Here is a 26788-nt window from a genome sequence, read left to right on the forward strand (position 1 = left end):
GAGCCCCTTGTGGGCACGCGCCACGTCACAGGGTCCCAGTGAGCGCCAGGCCCCTCCCCAGAGCTCTCGTAGGCGGGTGGGGGTCTCGCCCAAGGCCAGCGTGTGCTGTGGCCTCTGTCTCCAGGAGAAGTACGTGGAGGAGCTCGCCGCAGTGAGACAGACCCTCCAGACAGACCTGGAGACGTCCATCCGGCGGATCGCCGACCTGCAGGCAGCCTTGGAAGAGGTGGTATCCAGCGACAGCGACACGGAGAGGTAAGCTACCAGGAGGCGGCTGGGGCTGGGCGTGGCAGGTGGGCTGCACCCTGGGGAGCTCTGCAGCCTCCGGTGGGCAGTGCTGCCCCTCTCAGGTCTGGGGGTCCGGGGACTCAGGCGCGCCGGGGCGTGGGAGGAATAACTGGCCGCCTCAGGCGAGCAGAGGCAGGATGCTTCTCCGCTGGTGGTGACGTCTCCGTGTTACCGCCAAACGCCTAGAGCCTGGTTTGCCGAGCCTTTGGGGAGACGGTCTGGAGGAATGGCTGCAAAGTGTCCTCCAGTGTGTGATCTCGGGCAGGTCACACATCCAGTCTGGGCCTAATTCTCTCATCTGTAAAGTGGACATAGCACTACCGGGCAAACCACGTGAAATGGCCAAGAGTTGACCCCTTTTGACCTACAGAGGGGACGTTCCGTATACTCCACTCACTCCCCGCCTTGTCGCTTGTGAGTGGGGTTGGAGTGAGTCACTAGGTGACCAGCGTCGGGGCGTGTAAGTGCTGCAGGAGTGTGGCCGTGTCTGCACAGGGTAATGAGTGTAATTTCACAGAGGCAGCAGCTGGTCAAGGGTGCAAGGTTAGAGCGCTGGCCCTCAGCTTCAATGTCAGGGCTTCTCTCCTCCCTCAGAAGACAGATAGGCCACCTCCCGCTGCCTCCAGCCAAGTCTCAGGCTGCACAGGCCACGAGTGGGCTGCCCCGCTGGGAGTGGTTGGAGGTGTCCCGGCGGGCACACAGTCCTGGCTGTCACCCTGCGGATGGCCCGTGGCGTCCTGTCGCCCTGAGCTCCCTCTGTAGCCTTGACACGTTATGTCTCTGGAAATCATAGCTGCCCATCTTGCTGTGGCGTGTCCACCTCCATCTCAGCCTCTGCAGCAAAGCCTGGGCGACAGGGAGAGACGTTTTCTTTGTGCAGACAACGAGACGGTGAGGGGCGGGATGCCCCGAGTTACCCGTCAGGTGTGGTTCCTCCTGGGACCAGCCAGCCACCTCTTACTGGGGTGTGGGCAGGGCCAGCTGCCGACTGGCAGGAGGTGTGGGTGAGCCGGGCAGCAGGGGAGGAGAGAGAGTTGTGTGTGGGCTGTGGTCCAGCCCGTGGGAAGAACCAGGCATCTGTGTTAGAGCTGACCACGCCCAGTCCAGAAAAAAGACTGGAAGGAAACACACCAACGTTCTAATACATTGGGAAGGCATTACTGGTGACCTAAATTTTTATTTTTTTCAGGCTTATGTAGATTTTCTCAAATTTCTGCAACGAGCATGCACACACGTCCCTAGCTGTACTAGCGTCCTCTTTGGGAGATTTCGCTCGTATGAGTCATGTACTTTATACCCCAATAGGAGGCCGTGAGCACATTCTCTCCTTGCAGTCCTGGGCTGGTGACAGCTGCTCGGCAGCGTGTAGCCTCTGACTTTCCCATGAAGATGTTCATTCTCAGCATCAGTGTGACAGAGACCCAGTGGACTTGCCATGTTCTAGCCTCTAAATCAAGGGCTTTATCTCAAACGTCCTCAGTTTGTGCAAAAATGGCTCCCACGCAGACATTGTAAGGATTTCTCCCACGCCCTGCAAGTTTCCACAGCTGCCAAATTGCTGGTGAAACGGCTAATACTGACGCTGCAGCCGCTTCCAGCTCAGGGTCACGTTCAAGAACCCCCTCCGCCTCCCCTCCTCCAGTTTTATTAGTGTCATAACAGAACTAACATCTGTAATTACAAACCCCTGGCGTCAGTATTACCCGCTCGATGCTTGGCTGGCCTCTCCATTAATAGAAATGCTAGGACTTTTGCATTAATCATAATGGGAATTAATGGCTGTATATACTAGTATTTTGTGTTCTTTTGTGTGTGTGTGAATGAGCAAAACTTTTAAACCATTTTTACTTGCATAGCAATAGATTGCTTTTCTAATAAACAATAAAAGTTCTAAAAATAACAAGATTGGAAAGAGGCAGAGAGTCCGGGCTTGGAGGTGCAGGGACACGCTGGACAGAAGGTGTGACAAAGAACAAGGAGCAGGTTCTCACCTGGCGCATGAGGTCCTGGCAGTGAGGCCACAGGTGGTTACAGACATCACTCTGGTCTCTGTTTATAGGGGATCCCCTCAGGCCTTAAAGGGACCCTGCCTGCACCCTCCTTCTAATAGGAGATATTTTTATCTGTCTTTGCTCCAGGTGACAAGCCTCGTGCTCACCCCCTGGTTCCCATCCAGCTTTTCTGAGCTCTAGTCCCTGGGCCCCCAGGGATCCAATCTGAACCCTAGCTTTCTGTTTGCATTTTCATGATCTTTTGTCTCTGGGGCTTTACATCTTCGTCTCGGCTGGACGTCTGGTGCCTTTTCCTCGTCCGAATCTCCAGCGTCTGCCCAGTACCTGACTCACACTTCCCGACACTGGAGGGGCCCTCACCTGCGTCTCAGGGTTGTGCGAGGGGTGAAATGATCATAGAACCCCAGGTGTGAAGAAATGCATCTTGTACCTGGAAGAGCCCAGGCGATGCATGGGGTTCTTGCAACTGGAAGTGGAGGCAGCTTGGGGAGGGCGCAGGCGCTGCGTTTCAACCAGCCTGATTTCCAGTCAGGGATCCAGCGGTTATGTCTGCATGACCTTCTGTGAGTTATTCAACCTCTCTGAGCGTCAGTCTCTTCATTTGTAAGACGGGTTGATAATAAGAAGTAAGTGAAAAAATCCAACACAGGTTTAGTACCTTTTATCTGGCAGGGGCTCAGCCGTCATTAGTTCCATTCATTCATTCATGGGACTGATTCTGCCTGTTCCACACCAGACACTGTGCCGAGTGTCTGTCTTATTCCACTTGCTTCTTGTTATCATGTTTCTCCATCTTAGAGATACAGGGAGATTGAGTAACTTGCCCGAGGTCAGGCGGAAGTTAAATTCCTGAGGGAGTAGTGAGGGAGGAGAGCACAGGAATGGTCTCTGCCTTCGTGGACCCACATTGTGATGGGCGAGCGTGTGTGTGTGTGTGTGTGCGCGTGTGTGTGTGTGCCCCCGCCCATGAATACAGTGGACAGACTGACGAATAAAATGCTGGGATACAGTAGGAATTACGAAGACAGAGAACGCAGAGCTCTGATGAATAACACGGGAGGTAGACATGGCCTCTCTGAGAGGAAGAACTGAACTGAAACCTGGATTAAAAGAAGGAGCCAGGGCTTCCCTAGTGGCGCAGTGGTTGAGAGTCCGCCTGCCGATGCAGGGGACACGGGTTCATGCCCCGGTCCGGGAAGATCCCACATGCCGCGGAGCGGCTGGGCCCGTGATCCATGGCCGCTGAGCCTGCGCGTCCGGAGCCTGTGCTCCGCAACGGGAGAGGCCACAACAGTGAGAGGCCCGCGTACCGCAAAAAAAAAAAAAGAAGGAGCCAAATGCGGGAGCTCTGGAGAAAAGTGAGTCAGGGCAAATGAGGAATGTTCTAGGAAGTGAGGGTTGACCAGTGTGCCCGAGTGAGATCAGTGGGAAAGAAAGGCTCTCTTCCTCTTGCTACTTCCCTCTCTCCCACCTGTCTTCCCCTTTCGAAGTGGCCCGTGGAAGCCCACCGTGTCCCCGTGAAGCGCCCCAGAACCCCGGGCAGGATTGACGGGCACAATCTGTGGGTCCACCGTGGAATGAGAACGTGGGGCTTCTTGTTCAGAATCGGTTCGGAATTCCAAGGCAGTCACAGCAGAGTGTCACACCAAGCACAGGCCCCTCTGGGCATGGGCTGTAAGCCTGTGAAGCCAGCCCTGAGCCCAGGGTGGTTTTCGGAAAGCGTCTCCTAATGCTCAGTAGGCCTTGGTCCTGACTCGCTGTCTTGTAACTTAGATTTGAAACTTCCACAGAGCGTGGGTTTCAATAATAGCATAGGAGTGGGGGGAAACTGGGAAAAAGTGGCCACAGAGAAGCCTCAGCACTTCTCAAGTCTCAATTTCAGAGGATTAGTGTCGTGCAAACCATGCTGTCTGGCCGCAGCGCAGCTAAGTTGGTTATCAACAATACAAAGAAATACAGTGCGCCACTGGGTTCTAGAGCCGCGGGCAGAGCAGAGCCCCAGTTCCTGCCCCAGGGCCAGCCTGAGCTCCTGCCCATCCTGACAGCTCAGCCCTGCACTCCCCTCTTAATTGCCTCATCGCCTGGGTAAAGAGGGTTGGATTGGAGCCTGAGGGATTGGGCCGAGGTCTGTCTCCAAACTGAGCTCTCAATTAGGATTCAAACCCACCCTGGGAGAGAGAGAGCGAGCGGTGCTTCAGCTGGAGGTGAGTTTCTTTGGGAGACTTGTTCAAATTATGAAAAGTCGCATTTCCCCATGTTGGGTATTAGATCCGAGTGTAACGGGCCTTCCAGGCTGGAAACGTGGCTACGTGCTCAGAAAGCCAGGTGGCCAGTGCGGCAGCATTTAAACACGTACCCGCCTACACCGGGCCCCTGGTGGTGTAACTTAGACTGTGGCGTCAACCTCCTTAGATTAATGGAGAAATGCTTTAAGCTGTTCCCCCAGGCCTGGAGCCGGCTCATTACTCATGGAGGGAGGGGTGCATCAGCTGACAGCCCCATCTATTCCTGGCCCAGGGTCTGCAGCTGCTCTGTCATCACCCTGGCTGGGAGTTTGTGGGGGGCGGAGTGTGGAGAGGTCAGTGGATGACCCCTGACTCCTGGGTCAGCCAAGAGTATCTCCACGCCAGCTGGCCCCATCTGAGATGAAGGCCCTGGAAAGGAGTCCTCTGTTGCTGTGTTGAGTGTAAGTTGTACATTTTCCAACATACATCCTTTTAACTTGGCTGAAACAAGGCTGCAGCGGGACAAGTAGAAAGACCTGGGTCTAACCAAAGATTGCCGCTGCCACTGAGGGCATAATTCTGAGTTAACTTACTCATCAGTGGGCCCAGGCTCTGGTCAGACTGTAACGGTCCCTGCTACGCAGTAGGACGGGCTCTGGGACTGCCCGCGTCTCTTTTCCCACAACTCTCTTACCTCCTAATTTTGCTTAGAAGGAAGAGCTTAAAGCACTTCTCCATTATTCTGAGACATCCAAGTTACATCACAGGGCCCTCATGCAGAATAGCACATTTAAATGATGCCACAGAGGACACCTGTCTTTCTAAGCATCTTTCTAGCTTGGAAGGCCTGGATACCCAGCTAGTGGGGTTCGTGGGGAATGAGGGCTCCAAACTGCTTTATCCACTCCGGCATTACAGGGCATCATGCTCATTGTGCTAATAGTCTTTCCTGAGCACTTACTTTGTGCCAGGCCATGCAGCCTACCTGTCTCACATACATAGTTCTCACAACAACTCTCTGAGGTTGGTAACCATTATCACCCCCGGTTTACAGAAGAGGAAACTGGAGCTTAGAGAGGTCAAGAAACTGGCCCCAGCTCACACAGCAAGTGATGGGGCCGGGATTTGATTTCCAGGTTGACCCCATCACACACACCTCCAGTGACTAAGCTCTGCTGTCATGTCAGACGTACTCCATCTTTCCCCTTTCTGTTGTCAAGGTCTTTGTTCTCTGCCAAGGAACTGGCCTGTCATTCTGGTGAACTTGTGTCTGTCACTGTGATGTGGTGCCAGTGCATTCATGTGTTACTTCCCAGGCAATGTTTGCATTCAGGCTGGAGTTGTCTAGCGAAGACTCCCCTGAAAGGAATACAACAGAAGACATTTAATTACTTCTCTTGCTCATCAGCAATCCCCCTGTCCACAAGTGCCTGGCCCAACTTCCTCTTGAAAAGTCACATGCACCAAGGCAAGAGAAAGAACCACTGACCACATGGCAGGAGATGAGGGGAAAACCAGGCACCACATATCATGTTCCAGTGCTGGCTGCACTGCCAAGGAGATCAGGACCATGGACAGGTCACCTGCCCTTCCTGGGCCTCTGCTTGCCCACCCAACAGATAAACAACATCATCACCATCATCACCATCATCACCATCATCGATGAGAACCTCCCATGTTAGGGCAGGAGGTATGGTCGCGAACAGGCAAACGTGGATCTGCCTCATGGAGCTTGAAGTCCAGAGACTCTTTCTTGTGGTGGAAGGGTCAGTGGGTTTTAAACTCCTTTAAGAAGAATCTCCTCTTTTACACCAAAGCAAACTCCTATAGAAAATTCTAGCTTAGGTTGAAGTACAGCCGTCCTCTGATCGGAGTGAGAGAGGACCTTTCCCCATGGGTGGACTCAGTGTTTGAATTTGCTCCCTTCTGAAAGGGCTCTTTCCCCCCAGACTAGAGACTCATTTACTTTGAGATGTCCAGTTGTGCCAGTTGAATTAACACCAGCCTGCACCTTGGTTAGTTGCATTGTGCTCTGCAGACAGTCCTGTGCCGGGTTCAGTTAAAGATCGAACCAATGAAGTGGGTGAGGAAGTATGCCCAGCTGCCCAGACCTTGTCTCCTACAGAGTTCAAGGCCAGTTGCCTTAGGATTATGGAGACATTAGCTTGCCCAGGCACCCACCAGGATCTCTGGGCGCACCCTCTTGTAATCAGGGTCATGGACTCCTGGGGTGGGAAATGGGCCTGAAGCCCCTCCCTCTCTATCATCATGACTCAAGTCCCACCCCCACTGCGGCCCGTGTTTGTCCTTCCTCCCTGTTTGCGGGCACGAGAAACCTTGTTCCAGGTACAACTCACCCTCTCTGTTTTTAAGGCGCATGCCACACAGTTTTGAACGCTACGGCTTGGGCCGCAAGACCCTTCAGTTCTTTTGTCTTTCTATGAGCGTTTCAGAAGATGTAGCCCTGTTCACGCAAACCCCTCCCTCCGCTTCCCAGGACCCTTGCCTACCACATTTTAGCTTCGTTGGTCAGCTGGAACCAGTGTCCTTAACTGGGGTCTGTGAACTAGTAGGTCGAGGGAGGGGGTGTCCACACACGAGTTCTAGAGATTATACTCTGAACCCTCAGATACTGCACTAAAATTTGGGTCTGTGTTTGTGCGTTTGGGGAAATGGAAGTTCCATGGTCTTCATAAAAGATGCTCATAGGGACTTCCCTGGTGGTCCAGTGAGTAGGACTCTGTGCACGCATGCCGCAGCTAACAGTCCACATGCCACAACTGAAAAGGAAGATCCCGCCTGCTGCAGCTAAGTCCTGGTGCAGCCTAAATAAGTAAATAAAAATAAATCTTTTTTAAAAATGCTCATAAAAGGCCCAGGACTCCTGCTCTAGGGGCCTAAGTGCATCCTCTCCATTGCACATAATTTTTAAGCATCCAAGCATCTTGGCTCAAACGCCTCATTTCACACGCCGGACACCCCAGACAGGGAAGAGAGGAGGCCAAGGCCACACAGAACACGAGGATTCAGTTGCCTTTCCTCCCAGCCTGGTGTTCCTTCTGCAGCCCCAGTGCATAGAGCCTTAGAAGAGACTCAGGCCACCAGCAGGAATAAAGCTAGTTCTACTCACACTGTCCACTTCAGTCAAAGTTTTTAAGTATTTTTAAATAGTTTGTTTAAAAGCCGAATCAGAAAAAATTTATATAGATCCTCAAGAAGATTTAGGGTCACTCACAAAGATACTTTTATTCTATTGCAGGGGTTTTCTATTGCTGTCATAGCAAATTAGCTCAAATTTTATGGCTTATTAACTTACAGTTCTGTTCATTAGAAATCCAGTCTAATCTCCCTGGGTTAAAATCAAGGTGTCAGTAGAGCTGTGTTCCTCTGGAAACTCTAGAGGAGAATCCGTTTCCTTGCCTTTTCCAGCTTCTAGAGTTTACCCACATTTCTTGGCTTGTGGCCCCTTCCATCCTCAAAGCCAGAAATGTTGCATCTCTGACTCTTCTTCCATAGCCACGTGTCCCTCTGACCACATCTGGGAAAAGGTCTCTGCTTTTAAGGATTGGAGTCATTAGACTGGGCCCACCCCAATAATCCAGGATAACCTCCCTGTCTCAAGATCCTTAACCTTAACCACATCTGCACAGCCCTTTTTAACATGTCAGGAAACACAGTCATAGGTTCTTGGGATTAGGGATTAGGATGTTCACATCTGTGGGGTCATTATTCTGCCTCTCAAGGGGTCGTTCACAAAAGGTGCTTTTTGTAAATACTGGAGAGGTCGACAAATTTTTCTTTAAAAGGCCAGATAGTAAATATTTCAGGCTTTTCAGACAATGTGGTTTCTGTTGCAACTACTCTGCTCTGCCACCGTGGAGCAAAAGCAGTCGTGGACAGAATGCAAATGAGTGGGGGTGGCTGTGTTCCAATAAAACTTTATTTATAGGAGCAGATGTGTAGGTTAGATTTGACCCATGGCCGTCATTTACAGACCCCTCTTCTAGTGGATTCACCAGGCATCCTCTGAGAGAACTTCTGCTCTAGCCTTTGCCCTGGGGCTAAAGGGACGAATAAGATGTGTTCTTGGCCTGTGAGGGACTCTTTCAGTCTGGTGGGGATGAATAGGTGTTAGTAGAGACCCCGAGAGTGACTGACCCTTGAGGGTAGGGACCAAGGAGCTGCAGGTGCATCCTTCAGAGGAAGTGACCAGGGTTTCTGGGAAGGAATTGCCCAGATTTCACTGAAAAATAAAGCTGGGAGGTCCCGGCCTGAGGAACCAGGATTAAAATGACGGCTCAGGTGTCTGAGGTTTGTGGTTTGGGTGTCTACACCCGTACACTGAGTGGTTGCACTCTGGTTAAGAGCATGAGCTGAGTAGCTTTTACAGACCTGGGGGATTCAAAGCTGCGTGACCTTGGACAAGGGTGTCAGCTTCCTCAACTCCAGGAGGGAGACTGGCAAGGTGGTTAGTGGGATCGTGTGTAATGCGTATTTGTTGAATCAAGGGATGCTCTCAAGAGAGTAGCTACTATTGTAATTAGCTCAGAGTTTCCCAGAATGCACTGGGAAAGCCGACCACCGCATCCCCGTGTCTGATTTGCAAGCACTCGCAAAGAATATAGAGCAAATGCTCATTGACAATTATGATGCTATTAATAGCAGTACTAGTTGTACTAAAACAAGAGGAGTGGTAATGGTTGCTACCCTTTAATTAACATTGCTTATTTGCCAAGAACCATGCTGAGATCTTTATAAGGGTTATCTCAGTCTGCTCCACAACTCTGGGGGAGAAGGCGATTATTAGCTACATTTTACAAAAGACCACAGGAGGCTCAGAGAAGACAAGTGACTTGCCTAAGATCACACAGTGGCAAAGGTTGGAGGTGGGACTCAAACCCAAGTTTATTTAACGTCAAAGACTGGGTTCTTCCCCAGCCCCTGGCAGCACAAGGATAACAGACTCTTTCTTGTGCCTTCTTCTAGTGTCCAGACAGCAGTGGATTGTAGCGGCAGTGGCAGAAAAGAGACGTAAGTTAACCCTGAGTAGAACTGAGCCAATTACACCAAAGCCCAAGACGAGCCCCTGGCCCTCTGTGTCCAGTTTGCAGAAGAAACATCCACACCCACCTGGAGAGTTATCTGCAGTGCCCACGAGAGCTCTTACCCCATGGCCATAACATGTAGCCCCGGGGGTACTACTGAACCGTCCAACTTCTCGCAGACAAAGAGAAGCCCATGACTTGCCGTGCCACCGTCCTCAGACACCGTCAGTGGCTCCCCGTTGCCTCAGAAGGGACTTTTTAGACTGACATTTGAGCCCTGCACATTCTGACCCTTACTTCCCCCTCCACCTGGGACTCCTGCTTTCCATATCGTCCGTGCCTTACGTACCTATGTGTGTGCTGTTCCTTCCAGGCCTGTGTAGCCAAGCCCTAACCTTCAAACAAGATGTAGCTCAACTGCCACTACTTGATTCCTTCCTTTATGCCTCCAAGAAGCAAATCAAGGCTCCCTCCTTGTCCTCCTTAGAACCTACCTTGTCTTTATCTACAGCATTGATAATTTTCTTTTATGGTTATTTATATAGATGTCTACTCTGCTAAAATGGGGTGTTGAGGGCAGGGTCAATGTTGGGTTCATGTTTATAGTTCCTTCCCATGGTGCCTGGCATAGAGTGCTCTATAAACAAACAAACAAATTTGTGTAGATATCAATGTATAAATTTATTATATATTATATATAATATATATTTGAGTGAATTTATCAACCAGAAAATAATCATTGAATACCCACAGCAATGAGAGGCCCACACAGGCCTTTCCCTGTGCTGCTTTCAGAAATAGGGGGCCTACAATTAAGTCTCTGTCCCCAAAGACATTCCAGCTTAGGTAGGCGAGGAGTTAAGGCCTTCACACTTGACATATTCCATGACCATATCATTTGGTATGAAATTCAGTGCCAAACTTTACTCCAAAATTAGAGATACCTCAGCATCTATATTAGAGTGCTTATCTTCCCAAGGAAGAGCAGTGGTTATCAGCACGGGCGTTGGAATTGGGTGACCTTAGTCAAGACCCAAGCTGGCATCCCCAAATCCCGTTACTCTCTTCTGTGTAAGAGGTGCAGCACTGGCTCCCATCGCTCAGGGACAGTATTGTGAGCACTGATTAAAGTTATGCATGTCAGCACTTAGCACAATGCCTGGCTCATGCTAAGGGGTGACTATCTAGTTATTGCTGTTACTGTAGTTGTCGTCATGTTGACGATATCTTGCATTCTGGTTCTAGAGATAACGTCTCCATCCTCAGCTCCCAGCCAGAGGGCAGTCTGCAGTCCTGGTTGAGTTGTACTCTGTCCCTGGCCACAGGCAGGGTGAGGACCCCCTCTCGACAGTCAGCCATCAGCAGCTGTACCCTCAGCCCCAGGTAAGAGTATCTCCCCGCTGCCTCTGGATGACCAATAGCTGAAAGAATCTCAGGCTTTGAAGGTTGCTGTTCAAGTCTTCCATTTCCTCTGTCCTAGACAAGGACAAGCATGGTCCAGTTTGAGGTATGACCCTGCCACTTCCTAGCCGTGTGACTTTAGGCAGACCAGTTACCCTCTCTGAGCCTTCACTTCCTCACCTGTAAAACAGGAAATAAAATTGTGTTTACTGCTCCACACAGGTGAAATGATGAGAATCTAATACAGCCCTCCCTAAAGCACAGTTTTCCAGATGATTTTAAATAGCAGGGGGTGAACATTTTAAAAACTAGCTGTGGGTTTATTATAGTTGTTTTCTATCTAAGGCAAATCCCACTAGTTTTCCACTTATAGATAGTTTTGGACTTAAAGTTTTCTCTATAAACATATTTACTTAAAGTTTTTTGGTTTTGTTTTTCTTTTAATGGGGAGTCCATATAAAAACTGTTAGGCTGGATGATTTCCTCCTCAGAAATTTCAGCTTTGTTTGAATGTCAGAATTTTATATTTTTTTCCTACCATAGAAGGAGACAAATTCAGCCACAGCCTGAGATGGGACCCTCACAAATCTATAGGACTGGCAACAGTGTTGCTCCAACACATGGGCCCCAGGGCTCAGCCTTCGCTGTAGGACTTCAGTCCATCTTTCCTCTTGCTTTTCAGCTCCATTCTGCTCAGCTTGTGTGGTTTTCCTTTTCAAGGGCAGCCCTCTTGTAATTAGGAGCTAATGGCCACAAATCAAAAATTATGGATTAAGCAGATGCGTAATTAAGATGAAAGGCACACAAATGCTTGTGTGATAACAGAGGAACCAATGTGGTAAGATAGAAAGAAAAATCACAAAGTAATGGCGCAAACCCAGACAACCCCTTCCTGACTTGAAACGTGTTTGCTCTGAAGCAGGGAGTTGTCTCTACAAAAAGAAAGGGGTGGAAGTTCACTCCAAGCTTTCGGGTATATTCGGGAAATGGAAAATATCTGGCACATGTCTGCTGATAATCTTAGGCTGAAAGGTTTGATGTCGAAAATATCAAAGGGAGGCTCTGAGAATGGGGTGCATTGGGGGAGTTAATTAAAGCAAGCTTATCTGATTACCGCTCTTAATTAAAAACAAAGACCTGTGTGGAGAAAGAGTCATGTCCTCCATGAACTCAAATGATGAGGACTTTTTCTCTCCTGATAACTGAATACCTCTGTTTTCCCCCATCAGCCAATGTATAAGGCAGCAGAAGCAGAACTGGAGGAATGTGAGAGCTCATTAGCATAGTACCCAAGTTTCACAACTATAATTATATTAGGCTGCATGGTAAGGAATTATGCCCTGAGTTGCTTGGCACCCGTGTGAGTGGGAGGTGGGAGGCCGCAGTGGTTTCAGTACACGGACTGAAGTCACAGCATCTGGCCTCCAATCCCACATTCGCTCCTCTGAAGCTGTGAGATTTGGGGCAAATTTTTGTTGTTTTTTTTTAATAATTTTTATTGGAGTATAGTTGATTTACAATGTTGTGTTTCAGGTGTACAGCAAAGTGAATCCGTTATACATATACATCTATCCACTCTTTTTTGGGTTCTTTTCCCACATAGGTCATTACAGAGTATTGAGTAGAGTTCCCTGTGCTACACAGTAGGTCCTTATTAGTCATCTATTTTATATATAGTAGTGTGTATATGTCAGTCCCAATCTCCCAATTTATCCCCCCCCCCCACACCATTCCCCCCTGGTAACCATAAGTTTGGGGCGAGTTGCTTAACTTCTCTGTTCGTGTTTTCTTGTGAGTAGATCATTGTCAGGGTTAATGAGAGGATGCACTCAGAGCCCTAGAAAGAGCTCAAGAAAATTAGCTGCTTTATTAGTGTTGGTACATATTTGATGCCCAGAGTAGCCCCAGGAGACTGATGTCATTACCCCCATGTCGCACAAGAGGGATCTGAGGCCCAGAGGTTAGGGAACAACTGATTGAGGCAAAGACGGCCACACCCCAGTTCCTGTAGCTGCGCCTCGGGCAGCGCCTCCAGGCAGCCCTCTCTAGAGCCTAGTACCCCTTTTCCTGCCTGCTCCCCCTCCAAGTCCTCAGGCTTGTCCAGCTGCAGTTCAGAGCAGAGGGGCCTGCACCAAGGGCAGCAGTGGGGCAGGAGGCAAGAAGAGACCATAAGCTCCTTGTCAGTTTTCTTCATGTTGGTGTCCCTTGGGCTGGCACACAGATGGTGCTCTATAAATGTTTGTTGAATGAATAGCTGACCATAACATCAACACTTGAGCAGAAATACTAACTGTAATTGGTCACAGCTCATCATTGACTGTGACTCAGGGTCAGAAATTTGCTCCATGTCATTCAGCAAGTAAGTGAAAGAGGCAGGATTTGAACCCAGGTTTGAACGCCTCCGAAGCCTGTATTTGTGTTTGCCACACTGCCATGACTCTGACTTTTATCCAGGAGGTGGATCGCTCACCTGGCAGAGTTTACTGGCAAAGAGCTGGCCTGTTACTAATATTAAAACTGTATAAGGATCCTTATTCAACATTCAACATCCATTCAAAAGATGTTTATTAAGTGCCTACTGAGTGCCAGATTCCATGGCATTAAGCCCTGAAAATTTTAAGCTTTGTCCTTGGAATACGTTTACAATTTAAAGGTTCTAGAACTTCTGAGTTCGAAGGGACCACCAGATTATTTAGTCCAATTCTCTCATTATATAAATGGGAAAAACTGTGGTCTGCAGAAGGAAATATCTTACCTAAGCTTATAGTAAGGACTAACCCAGAGTTCAGGTTCCTTGACCTCCAGCTTTATAATCTGTAAATCCTTCTACCTTTTAAGAACTTAGAATATATCTGAGAAGGCGACAGTCCTCCTGGCTACCACCCTAACCTCAGTTCCCTTCCCAAAGGTATCCATCGTCTTCAGTTTGGCGTGTATCCTTCCACATCTTTCTCTGTGTATTTATAAACATACATGTACTTGTAGGAAATACATAGCATTTTTGTGGGCTTTTAAAACACATAAATGGTATGATGTTATTTTATGTATATTATGCTCTAAATTCTTACGAAGTGCTTCTTTCCCTCAACAATATACCATGGAGATCTCTCCCTATCAGTCCACATAAGTCTATCTCATTCTTTTACATTCCTGCAGAAGAACTTTAAATGATGCCATGGGTTTACTAAACTGCAGTCTTCTTGTTTCACTTTTAGTTGAGTTCAGGATATTTGCTATTAACCTGTAAGCCTTTTAAAAAAAAAAAAAGCACACGTCCTTATGCACACGGGCAAATGATTCTCTGGGTCAAAGGGAATTTGCATTTTAAACTTGACTAGATGCTACCAGATCATCCGGGCATTGTTTGTGCGAGGAGGCAGGATAGCATACAAGGCTCCTGTGTGCTCCCGCACCCCCCGTATTCCCTGGCCCATCACAGGGCTCAAGATATGAGTCCCTTGGGCATTCCCAAACTTGACTGAGAAAGAAGGTCACTCTAAAAAGAGGAGAGAGAAAGCAGTCTTCTGCCAAAAAAATAAAAGCATTTCTTGTATTATTTATAAGGGGATGTCAGCTCAAGAGAAATACACCTAAAGCTTTATGATTTCCAGCCCAGGAATCATGCAGCTGCCACTGATAAATGCAAGAGCTACTGGTGACGGAGATGCTAAATTACCTCCGTGGCCCCCGGGGAGGGAGTTTATGGGCTTGATGGTGGCAGCCACGCTTGGCTCAGGATTCTCTCTTGACGGCCGGCTGCAGGTGGTACCAGGGCATCCAGGGCTGGTATGCTCTCCCCGGCCCTGCAGGGTGCCTGGCCTCTCCCTCCTGCCCTCCAGGCCATTGCCCTGCTGGAAGAGTGCTCCAGGAAAGGCTTCTCTCCTCTCCCCTCTGGGCCTCACAGCACCTCAGGCTTTCCAAGGCAGGTCCAAGCCCCATTTCTGTCTAGACCCCCATCCCCACATCCCACAGAACCCCAGCCTTGGTCACTCACACAGTTCTGCAGGGTCCACGCACTGATGGGCATTAATTGAACCAGCTGTTCAGATGCTGATGTCTTATCAGTGGTCCGTTGTTTCTTTCATTTTACTGGACAGTTATTCCAAACCATCCTGACTTTCCTCCAGCCCTGATTCCTCACTCTATGGAGACACCCTAAACTCCTGGTTCATTCAAAGAAAAGAAAATCATGGCCTGAACTTCTGTGGTGTCTATAAATCCATCTCTCTCTGCCCTCATCTTCCCTCTGGTCTCAGAAGATAAGATCCAGTCCTGTTCAAGTCGCATCCATAGCCCGCTGTCCCTTCTCCCCTGCAGCGTGCCCAGCATCCCCTCTGTCTCCTGCATCCTCAACTTCTGCCTTTGTGGTTGTCCTTTCTCCACAGGTTATAAGCACCTTTGGGTCCTCCCCGTTCTAACTGTGTCCTCACCCATCACCTTTCCCTTCCCTTTGGAGCCAAGCTTCTTCAAAGCAAGGCCCACATGCACCGTCTTCACTCACCTCACGTTTCTGCCTCACTTTCCTCCAGCCCTGAGCCTGCCCCCGCCACTGCACTGAAACTTTTCTCACCGTGTCAGCGGCTCCCAAAGGGACACACCAGGGGACGTTCTCCAGTCTTGATCTTTTTCTGGACTTCTCTCCTGCACTGGCCTCTGTCAGACACTTCTCAGAACTCCCTGCCTGCCCGGCCTTGTAGCTGTTTCTGCTCCTTGGAGCTCCCCAAACTTCTCCCCAGCCCCGCCAGTGCTGGGGATCACGGGATGCTGCTCTCACCGGCTGTTTTTCTCTCCACCTGGTCCCAGGCAATCCTGTTGTGATTTTAACTCCCTCACCGTAAGCGGATGACCCCCAGATCTAGCCCTCCAGCTCTTAGTTCTCCCAGGTTTCAAATGCATATATCATATCTAACCGCCTACCTTTAGAAGCTCGCCACCTGGATGTCTCCCTGGTGTCTGAACCCAGCGTATCCAAGGGGAGACTCCTCCCTTTCCCCCACCAATGTCATCAGTATCATTTGGTGGTTCTGTCATCCACAGAGCCACCCAAGCTGGCGCCCTTGACTCATCTGAGACTCTCATCCCTCTCGCTCATCCCCAGTCAGCTGATCCCTAAATCTTGTTTATCCTGCCCCTCCCCCTTTAAGCAAATGCTTTTTTTTTTTTTTTTTTTGGGCTGGGCTGCGCGGCATGTGGGATCTTACTTCCCCAACCTGGGATCGAACCCACGTCCCCTGTAGTGGAAGCGCGGAGTCTTAACCTCTGGACCACCAGGGAAGTGGCCAAGCAAATACTCTTGACCCTTTCTACTTCTCTCCATCCTCACTGTCAGCACCTTGAAGTCAGGCTACCATCATTTCTGTTCTAGACTCTGGCAAAGACCTTCCGACCCCACCCTCCTCTAGTCCCTCCTCTGAGCTTCAGCCAGGATGATCTGTCTCAAATGAAAATCTGCTTTCGGTGGCTTCCCGTCACCTACAGCAGGAGTCAGCCAACTACCACCCACAGGCAAACTATGGCCCTTGACCTGCTTTTGTAAATGAAGTTTGATTGGACCAACAGCCATGCTCTTTTTTTTTTAATTTTGCATGTTCTTTATGACCGCCTTTGCATTATGATGGCAAAATCGAGTAGCTGCAACAGAGGTCGTATGGCCCCAAAGCCAAAAATATATGCTATCTGTCCTCTGTAGAAAACCTTTTGTGACCTCTGCCTTGCAGGATAGAACAGGATGGAATTCAGGCACCTTAGTGGGCTTCCCGTGCCCTCTGTGACCTGGGTCTTGTCTGCTTCTCTGGTCTCATTTCCCTGTATCTCTTCTTCATGCTTTGTGCCCCGAACGGTTTATGCTGCTCCCTCAAACGCTGTGCTGTTTCCCACCCTTGGTCCTGTGTCCATGTTTTCGCTCTGACTGGACCTCCTTCCCATGTTTCTTAACCTCATGAACTCTTATTTGTTTTTTGTTTTGTTTTTTTTAATTTATTAATTTATTTATTTATTTTTGGCTGTGTTGAGTCTTCGTTTCTGTGCGAGGGCTTTCTCCAGTTGCAGTGAGCGGGGGCCACTCTTCATCGCGGTGCGTGGGCCTCTCACTGTCACGGCCTCTCGTTGCGGAGCACAGGCTCCAGACGTGCAGGCTCAGTAGTTGTGGCTCACGGGCCCAGTTGCTCCGCAGCATGTGGGATCCTCCCAGACCAGGGCTCGAACCCGTGTCCCCTGCATCGGCAGGCAGACTCTCAACCACTGCGCCACCAGGGAAGCCCATGAACTCTTATTTGTGACTCAGCTCAAGTTTCACCTGCCTCAGGAGACTTCGTTGACTCCCTGGCTGGGTCACATGCCCCTCTGCCGTGGTTCTGCAGACCCCACGATTCCCTCTCCCATAGCACTTTCCATAATACGTTAGGATCATACGTTCGGGTGTCTGTCTCCCTCATTAGGCTGTGAACCGTTTAAGGACATAAGCTTTCTCTTTTCCTTCTTACCTCAGCACCCACCACGGTGTCTAGCACATAGTAGGTGCTCAGTAAACATGCATTGAGCAAATAAATGACCAGTGGATGGAAGTTAGATGGCCTCTCTAATCACTCTGATAGGGTGATTAGAAGGATGATGCTGATATGAAGAGCCAAGTGTGGCTTTGCCAGACGGGGTAACTGTCTTGTATCACAGAGCAAGTTGCTAGCAGCATGGAACAAGAATTTTTGGAATATAGTGGGGGAACCTGATGGTCTGGGGCTCCTTCTGTTGGGGGAGGGATGGGGAGTATTTGGGATCCCCATTTGGTAGCCTTGGGAAGTCCAAATAAAATTGTGTGTATCCTGGTCAGAGACTTTATTTATCCCTCAGTTTCAATGACCGATCTGTCACCACATAATTAGAGATGCTGTGATTTGAATTTATTACCAAACATGGCTCTGCACTGTTGCTATTGGACTTGTACCATATTGCAGTGTGAGCGTGGAGATTATTGTATAAATTATTCTCACTCACATAATCATCGTGATTTTAATTACTGTGTAATCTTCGCTAATTACTGTTGTACGTATCATTTGCTTTGGTACTGATTTAACACAACTGCTTTTTCATTTGGCTAAAAGACGGCATTACAACTTTTCCTTTTTCAGGGAAAAATTTGCTTTCTGTAAACATTTGCAGCCCCATACTCTTGGCTTGTGGTTCTTAGTTTAAAAGCAAAAGAGGGACTTCCCTGGTGGCACAGGGGATAGGACCCCGTGCTCCCAGTGCAGGGGGCTGGGGTTCGATCCCTGGTCAGGGAACTAGAGCCCACGTGCATGCCGCAACTGAGAGTTCGAGTACCCCAACTAAGGCGCCCAAGCCACAACCAAGACCCCGCGCCGCAAACGAGACCCAGCTCAACCATATAAATAAATTTAAAAAAAAAAAGCAAAAGATTTAGGCACCACCATCCTCCTTTGATCAACCCCCGTGGATTTTTATGTAGGATAAGGCGGGCTTGAATCAGTAAAAAGGTCTAAACTATAGGGGGTTTTTCATTTGTTTTTTTGTCTTTTTTTGGCTGCGTTGGGTCTTTGTTGCTGTGGGCTTTCTCTAGTCGCGGTGAGCGGGGGCTACTCTTTGTTGCAGTGCGCGGGCTTCTCACTGCGGTGGCTTCTCTTGTTGCGGAGCACGGGCTCTAGGTGCAAGGGCTTCATTAGTCGTGGCACGTGGGCTCAGTAGTTGTGGCTCGCAGGGTCTAGAGTGCAGGCTCATTAGTTGTGGCATGCAGGCTTAGTTGCTCTGCGGCATGTGGGATCTTCCCAGACCAGGACTCGAACCTGTGTCCCCTGCATTGGCAGGTGGATTCTTAACCACTGAGCCACCTGGGAAGCCCTAAGGTATTGTCTTTCAAATAAAGTTGTATTGCTTTCAAGAAAATGCAATTACTCTACTGCAGGAGTGGGGGCAAGGATGGGTCATGTGAGACCTGCTTGAATGATTAGATAAGACTCGTTTGTAATTAGTTCATTAATTATGTAAATGTAAATGGATGATATTTGGCATTAAAAACAGCTTGTTCTCAAAGTAGGTTAAGCATCAACTGCTAATCTTATTTCAATAGCACATTTATTTACTGGTCTCTGCATTCTTAGAACCAGAGCTCAGGATCTTTTGTTTTTTTGTTTGCGGTACGCGGGCCTCTCACCGCTGTGGCCTCTCCCGTTGCGGAGCACAGGCTCCGGATGCGCAGGCCCAGCGGCCATGGCTCACAGGCCCAGCCGCTCCGCGGCATGTGGGATCTTCCCGGACCGGGGCACGAACCCGCGTCCCCTGCATCGGCAGGCGGACTCTCAACTGCTGCACCACCAGGGAAGCCCCGAGCTCAGGATCATTTTAATCCATCCTGAATGTACTTAATGAATGAGCCTCTCACGAAACTGGTTTTATGTCTTCCTAGGACAAAAGGGTTCTTTTCAGTTTTATCAGTATTAAGAAGATTAGTGGGCAAGATGTGGAAACTGGAAGCATGGAAATTTTCAATGCAAACATACTAACCGTGGACCCAAGGCCTGAGCCAGTGAGGAGCCGGAGAAGACTGGCTCTGTCGGGGTTTATCTTTGGAGCCAGCATCACTCTTGGACAGGCTTCCATGGGAAGGAGGGCTGTTTTCTATCCAGAGCTCCAGGTCTTATATGATGGATCTGCAAATCTTTCTGGAATTTTGAGGCTCACCTAAGTTAGACGCAAGTTTGCATAAAACCATTTGGATTAATCACGGATAGTTCAGGACGTTCTTGTAGTGTCTGTGGTTCTCTAACTGAGCTAAACTTTTGTTAAGTAAACTTATCAAAACATACATACTGGAAACTGCATCTTTTGAAATTTTCAAAAATTGGTCATACCTTTGTAATAACTACGAAAATTGAAACCAGACCGTTGCTAGCCCCCTAACACCTTCTCGTATCTGGTCCAGTCGTGACCTCCTCCTTACTCAAAGGTAACCACCATCCTAATTTCTGCTCTGAATTTAGATAAGCCTATTTTCTGAACTCTCCAATGCCTTTAAGTTTAAATTTAGCTTTTCTGTTTTTCCTAAGTAGCAGTTTTCTCTGATACAAACTAGACTATCAAGCTGGATGCTGAGTGAGACTTTTCTACTCCTTTTGCTCAGTAAACATTTCTTCCTTAGTTTCCGTGCCCAGGAGGACATGCAGGGTCACTCGTACTTCCCTCCAGTCATACGTTGGTGAACTGCCTTCCCCTCTAGACTATAAGCTCCCTGAAGGCAAGGTTTATTCACCTCAGTGTCAGCAGCAGCTGGCGTCACGGCACTCCACAAATGACCCTGAATGGCCAGAAGGAGGAGCGGATGGATGGTAACTTCCACTCGCCTAAAGATGCATTTTTATGATGAACTGGGTGCTCTTATGAAGAAGTCAGAGATTTCATGTGCTTATTGCCATTGTACAGCACTCAGCTGAGCTAATGTCTACGCATAGAAAGCGAAAGAAAGCATTGAAAATTTATTTAAAATCTGTTGAACCCAAGTTGAATCTCTAATCCGATTTGATTATTTTACATACCCAGTTCGTTCTTTCAGGACATTGTGGAGGTTGTATCAGAGGGCAGGCTCAAGTTTGAGAGCCAGTACTTTCCCGTCTCATCAGATTGTGAACCCCGGAGGCTCTCTCCTTCTCTGTTTTTCCAGGGGGACGATGAGGGGTTCAAACCAGATGTGGTTCCAACTCCCTCTCAATTCTGAAGTTGATAAAATTCTCTAGAAATAAAACCAGGCTTTGGATAGGGTTTCGACATAGGAGGAATCCCCTCTAGGTTGTGTACTGGAAGTTGGTTTTGAATCTCTTGGTTTTAATCTCAAAGAAGTGGGTTTGGCTGACCCATAAGTGGGGCTGCTGGGGTCTGAATGAAGCAGCCAGATGAGGCAGATGGAGCCTTTTGTCCCCTCTTTCTTCATTCCCACAATCCCTCATCTTTCTTTTCCTCCATTCCTTCACTCTTTCCACTCCACGAACTTCCCTTAAGGGACTCTTCTAGATCCTGGGAATTCACAGAAGAAAAATACAGTCTAGTTCAGAATTAACAGTCTTGTTGGGAGTTATAAACAAGCAAGCAAACAATTAGAGGATAGAGGCTGGAGGAGCACAGGGGTTGTAGGACCAGAGGAGACCTCTAGCCCAGCCTGGGAGGTGGGCGAAGGCTTCTGGAAGTGGCTGCGGTGGGGCTGAACATTGAAGGGCGAGTAAAAATGTTTTCTTTTCTTTTCTTTTTTTTTTTTAATCAGTCAGTAGAATCACTCGTAAAGTGTCCTTTCCTTCCCCTTTGCCTCTCTCTGTCCTCCTTTCTCCTTCTTCTTCTTTTTTTTTTTTTTTTAAGCAATGAAGGTGTCTGGGCACCATCAACTCTGCTAGCCTCCACCTTAATTTGACAATGGTTTTTTTTTTCATATTGACTTTATTTCTATCTTTACCTTCGTCTCTACTTCTGTCTATATCTAAACACATTTTTTTTATGCCCAACAACGTGAAAGTAAGTTGAAAACATCATGACAGTTCTCCTTAAGACAATTTCACATCTTTATGCTGCGAAGAAGGACTTCTCCTAGCTATGTGCACCATCATTGCAGCTAAAAAATGAACAAATCCACTGTATCGTCCAAGATACCAACATTCATATTAACCCAACTGTTCTGAAGTTGTATCACTGTACTTTTTGAAAGAAGAACCCTATTAAGGGCACTCATTGCATCTCGTTGTTTTCTTTCTTTGGGTCTGTCTCTTAAAAAAAAAAGTAAATAGACTTTTTTTAGAGAAGGTTTAGACTTACAGAAAACTTGAGCTGAAAGAACAGAGCGCCCATATTCCCCCGTCTGTGTCTTCCTACCCTCAGTTTCCCCTCTTATTAACATCTTCCATTAGTCCTTAGTCTCTTTTAAACTAGAATGGTCCCCTTACCGCCCCGCCCCCATTGAAACTGATTTTTTTGGTAGAGTTTCAGGCATGATTCTGATGGCAACTCTGTTCAAAGCCCACTGGTCCTAGTACCTGGTGACCAGTAAGAATGGGTGGGTGAGACAAGGCAAATTCTGGTGACCCACAGGAGATACGTGGGCAGGTGTCCACTGAGGGCAGTTAATGGGTCATTTTTTTTAAGTGTCAAGGACTCAGTACCTGCTTAAGATCAGAGAAAACAGCAAGCAAGGCTTAAGAGCTATCTTGCCTCATAAAAACATTATACTATAAGGAATATAGGGGATTTACAGAGTCTGCTTCCTGACTCAAGTCCCTGCACCTTCAGGCCAGAAATAACCAGGCGGAGGGCCTCTCTGCGGCTTATTCCACAGCTTTCCTGCTTGCCATCAAGCAGGCCTCCCTGGGCATCGCAACCCCGTGGCCTCCTCCTTGCTTCGAGCCTTTCCCTTCAGCCGAGTGGCCTTTCTAAGCCCTAGTGTCTCTGCTTGTGAAATGTAGACATCAGCCCTTGCTGGTCCAGGGTTTTGCAGAAACCACTGAATAAGCTAACAGCTGGTAGGAGGGCTCTTCTACTTGGGGTGTCTTCCTCAACCCCTCCCACCACCAGATCCTACCCCTCTTCCGAAAGCCTGACTGCACCCCGCCGCCTCCAGAAAGGCTGTGCCCTCAGGCCCCAGCCCCTCGCCTCTCCCTTGCGAGCCTCCTGCCGCGTTTTACAGTCCACGGTTCCCAGCGTACCTGGAGCTGCTCGCACTGCTGACCCTTCTGCGTGGGTTGATCCCGTGTCCACACCCACAGTGTGCCCTCCGAAAGGCTGAGGCAGCCCGTCTTCTCCTGTGAGGGGCTTAGCTGAGCATCGTATTGATGCATGCTCATTGAGGCCGAGGTGAGAGCCTCGGCTCTGGTCCTTCCTCTCCATCTGCCCTCCGAGCCTCCACTTCCAACTCTGTAAAGTGGAGCAAAGGCAACAGCTGACAGCAGAGTGGAGTGGTCAGGACACGTGAATCCCGAAGCTGGATTCCTTAGTTTAAATTCACGTTTATTCCATGACAAATTACTTACCCTTCCTGAGCCTCATTTGTGAAATAGGAAGATTATAAGAGTTGCTGACTTAGAGGACCGTCGTGAAGATAAAATTGAATAACGTCTGCAGAGCGTAAAGGCGCAATATACAGTGGCTCTCGTGATGCAGAATTCACCTGCACGCTATAGGGATTTAATAAATGTCTCGTGTTTCCCACCACATCAGGCACAGTGTTGGGCACCGTGTCAGCTTCTATTGTAGACCATCAACTGCTGTGTTGGACTCGGTTACAGTACCTTCAGGCCATCTTCTAAGGACATCTGGTTTCCCATCCAGACCTCGATGTTAAAGAACATCGATACATTTTTAATTTCCTCTTTAATTTCAGGGTGTTGATGAAGAATGGGGGGGGTGATAGCATGTCTTTGGGGATGATTCATGGCGTCATTAAATCTGCATCGAGGGCTTCCCTGGTGGCGCAGTGGCTGAGAGTCCGCCTGCCGATGCAGGGGACACGGGTTCGTGCCCGGTCCGGGAAGATCCCACATGCCGTGGAGCGGCTGGGCCCGTGGGCCATGGCCGCTGAGCCTGCGCGTCCGGAGCCTGTGCTCCGCAACGGGAGAGGCCACGACAGTGAGAGGCCCGCGTACCGCGAAAAAAAAAAAACAAAAATCTGCATCGAGTTTCCTGTAGTTACTGTTGGCTCAGGCTCTGCTCAGACTCAGACCTGGGAATTCTGGTTTTCATTGTGTGATTGTGACTAATGCCAGTGGAACCAGTGTCTCCCTGACTTGGGCCTCTCCATGTTTTACTCATTGTGTCTCAGTCGATTTTGAACAATGTATGTGTGTAGACATGAGTTCCAGTGGTTGAGGTTTCCTCTTAGCTTTCTGCCTGGGCGGGGGTGTGATGTTGTGGAAGGACAAAGCAATGGCTTCAGATCCAGGCCCTGCCACTGAGCAGTGTGAGCCTCGAGCAGATGGCTTCTCACTAGTGAGCCTCAGTTTCCTCGTCTGCAAGATGGGGTGATCATCCACACCCTGATGAGATGATACATACAAAGTACATGCATTATTTTCTTCACCCAGTATTCATGGAATGCCTACTGCTGTGGGAGGCACTAGAGGCAAGACGATGGAGCTGCATTCACGGGATGGCCTGTCAGGGGAGGGGGTGTGGCCCGACTTGGAGACGCGTGCGTCAGCATCTGGCTTGCTCTGAGGATGAGCAGACCACTTGCGTGTCCTCACCCCTTTTCTGCGCTGCTCAGAGCAGGCTCGGACCTAGGAATTGTTTATTCTTGAACACCTGCCCTCGATCCTCAATCTAATCTAAGCTGATGGGAGGGGCCGTTAATTGAAAAACAATCATTAAGATTTTAAACATATATTTATTAGTAGTAATGTTTTGAAATGAATAAGTAATATATATGCAAGTTCAACTGCACCAGAATCCACCTGGCATGAAGAGCTGGGGGCAGGTGGAGGTGTACGTGGGCCACTACGCTCACGTGTACTGACTGTCCCGATGACGTACGTCGTCTCTGTGAGGTTGGGAGTTACTGTTCCCACTGTCACAGCGAGGCTTCACAAGGTACCTGGCTAGTAAGGGACAGAGCTAGGATTTGAACCCAGGCCTGTCTGCTTCCTGAAGCCCGGATTCTTAGCCTTGCAGGTTAGACAGAGTAAAAATTCCAGCATTTCTGCATGATCATTTCCTGATTTATCTAATAAGCCTTCATACATGTGAGCCACCAATACTTAGAGGAAAAGAAATAAAAGGAATCCAAATTGGAAAAGAAGTAAAGCTGTCACTGTTTGCAGGTGACATGATACTATACGTAGAAAATCCTAAAGACGCTACCAGAAAACTACTAGAGCTAATCAATGAATTCAGTAAAGTTGCAGGATACAAAATTAATGCACAGAAATCTCTTGCATCCCTATACACTAACAATGAAAGATCAGAAAGAGAAATTAAGGAAACAATCCCATTTACCATCGCCTCAAGAAGAATAAAATACCTAGGAATAAACCTACCTGAGGAGACAAAAGACCTCTACTCTGTAAACTATAAGATGCTGATGAAAGAAATGGAAGACAACACAAACAGATGGAAAGATATATCATGTTCTTGGATTGGAAGAGTCAATATTGTCAAAAAGACTGTAATACATTACCGAGGCAATCTACAGATTCAGTGCAATCCCTATTAAACTATCAATGGCATTTGTCACAGAACTAGAGCAAAAATTTTTTTAATTTATATGGAAACACAAAAGACCCCAAATAACCAAAGCGATCTAGAGAAAGAAAGACGGAACTGGAGGGATCAGACTCCCTGACTTCAGACTATACCACAAAGCTACAGTATTTGTGTATATTCTTTTGTTCATCAATTCACTTAATGGACATTTATCAGATGCCTACTATGCGCCAGAGGACTCAAGGTCCACTCATTCATCCAACACATATTTAGTGAACACCTACTATGTGCTAGGGCTCTGGCACTCCACTCATTCACTCAACAGATGTTTACTGAATGCCTGCTGTGTGCTCAGATACTGTTCTAGGCACAGGAATAGAGCAGTGAATGCAACAGACAAAAACTCTTGCCCTCCTGGAGCTCTCTCTTATCTCCGCAACATTGCAGGGTTGACCTGGTTTCCCCCCATTGTACAGCTGAAGAAACTGAGGCCTAGAGAAGTTAGGTGCCTATCCCAAGGCAAGTGAGTGGCTAGTGAGTGGCAGAATCAGACTAGACTCCAAGGGACAGATGTTACCTGGTAACCCTGTATCTCATCACAGAGTTTGGAGGAAGTTTCCAGAGAAGGGTGCTGCTGGCTGTGGGGTTGGAACCCCATCTCTGCTACTCCCAACTGTGTGTGCCACCCCTCCTCACTGTGCCTGGAGCTCACAACTTCTAACCCCCAGGGTGGCCGTCGAGGTTATAAATGGACGTGGCGGTCAGCTCCATGCAGGCAGGTGGCCCACCCGCTTGTTCTCCCCTGTATCCATGGCAGCAGCACGGCGCCCAGCACATAGTAGGTGCTCAGCCAGGGGTAACTCTTTCGGACCCAGCCTGGAGCCTGTGTGGCTGGATGCCCAGGAATGCCGCTGGCTCCTTATCAGGCAGGTATGCTACAAGCCTCTTCCTGTTGGGGTAGACTGAGGGGCAGGTGCAAAAGTTCCCAAGATGTTTCTGGAGTCCCTCCTCAGAGAATCACAGTGCCCCCGCCTAGCTCGTGTCTGCACCCGTCTCCCAGAGACTCGGAGTACGTCCTGTGCATCACATCTCTCCCTGGCTGAGGCAGGCACAGCAACGTCTTGATTAGCCACCACCCATCCGTCACGCGATGCCAATGGAAGGGAGTTCCACCTGAGCTGAGCCGTCCCATGAGGACAGCTGGGGAAAAAATGAGTCTTCCCAGGCCCCTGGAGGAAGATAAGGGAATGTGCTTGAAGTGTCCAGAGCCAGGGCAGAAACGGAGAGGATCACCGTGACCCAGACAGCGGAGCTAGTACCCACACCCTGAAGCTTGCAAGAGGGCGTCTGCATTCAGATTCAGTTCTGCGGTCTCCACACAGAAAGGAGTGAATGCAGCAAACTTCTCCCTTGGAGTGGTGGAGCAGACAGGAAATAGAAAAAGATGCTGCAGAGGCGTGGGTGGATTTCTGGGTGGTAAACCCAGGAGGCAGCACTCAGCCAAGCCGAGGCTTCTCTCTTTCTCTCCTTCTCCCCCACCGCTTCCCCACCTCCCCTCCCTCCCTCCTCACTCTGCCCTCCCCCACTGAGTCTACACTGCTGGGACTGTGTTCTGGTTTCCAGCCCCCCAGCTGAGGCT

The 26788-nt window shown here is 48.8% G+C and overlaps 1 protein-coding gene across 3 annotated transcripts in view; it reads left to right on the top strand.

Moving 5' to 3' along the window:
- The window catches only part of MYO18B (myosin XVIIIB), a 232527-nt gene that overhangs the window by 188046 nt on the left and 17693 nt on the right, over window positions 1-26788 (top strand). For all 3 annotated transcript variants that reach the window (XM_089894624.1, XM_089894623.1, XM_089894622.1), the window contains 3 exons: window positions 125-255; window positions 9512-9556; window positions 10816-10953. In XM_089894624.1, coding sequence (XP_089750750.1) covers window positions 125-255; window positions 9512-9556; window positions 10816-10953 — 314 coding nt within the window. The remainder of the gene's footprint in view (window positions 1-124; window positions 256-9511; window positions 9557-10815; window positions 10954-26788) is intronic.

Source organism: Delphinapterus leucas, chromosome 14, assembly GCF_059928025.1.
Source record: "Delphinapterus leucas isolate spDelLeu-1000000601 "Yukka" chromosome 14, BTC_Dleu_Yukka2, whole genome shotgun sequence".
Lineage (NCBI taxonomy): Eukaryota > Metazoa > Chordata > Mammalia > Artiodactyla > Monodontidae > Delphinapterus > Delphinapterus leucas.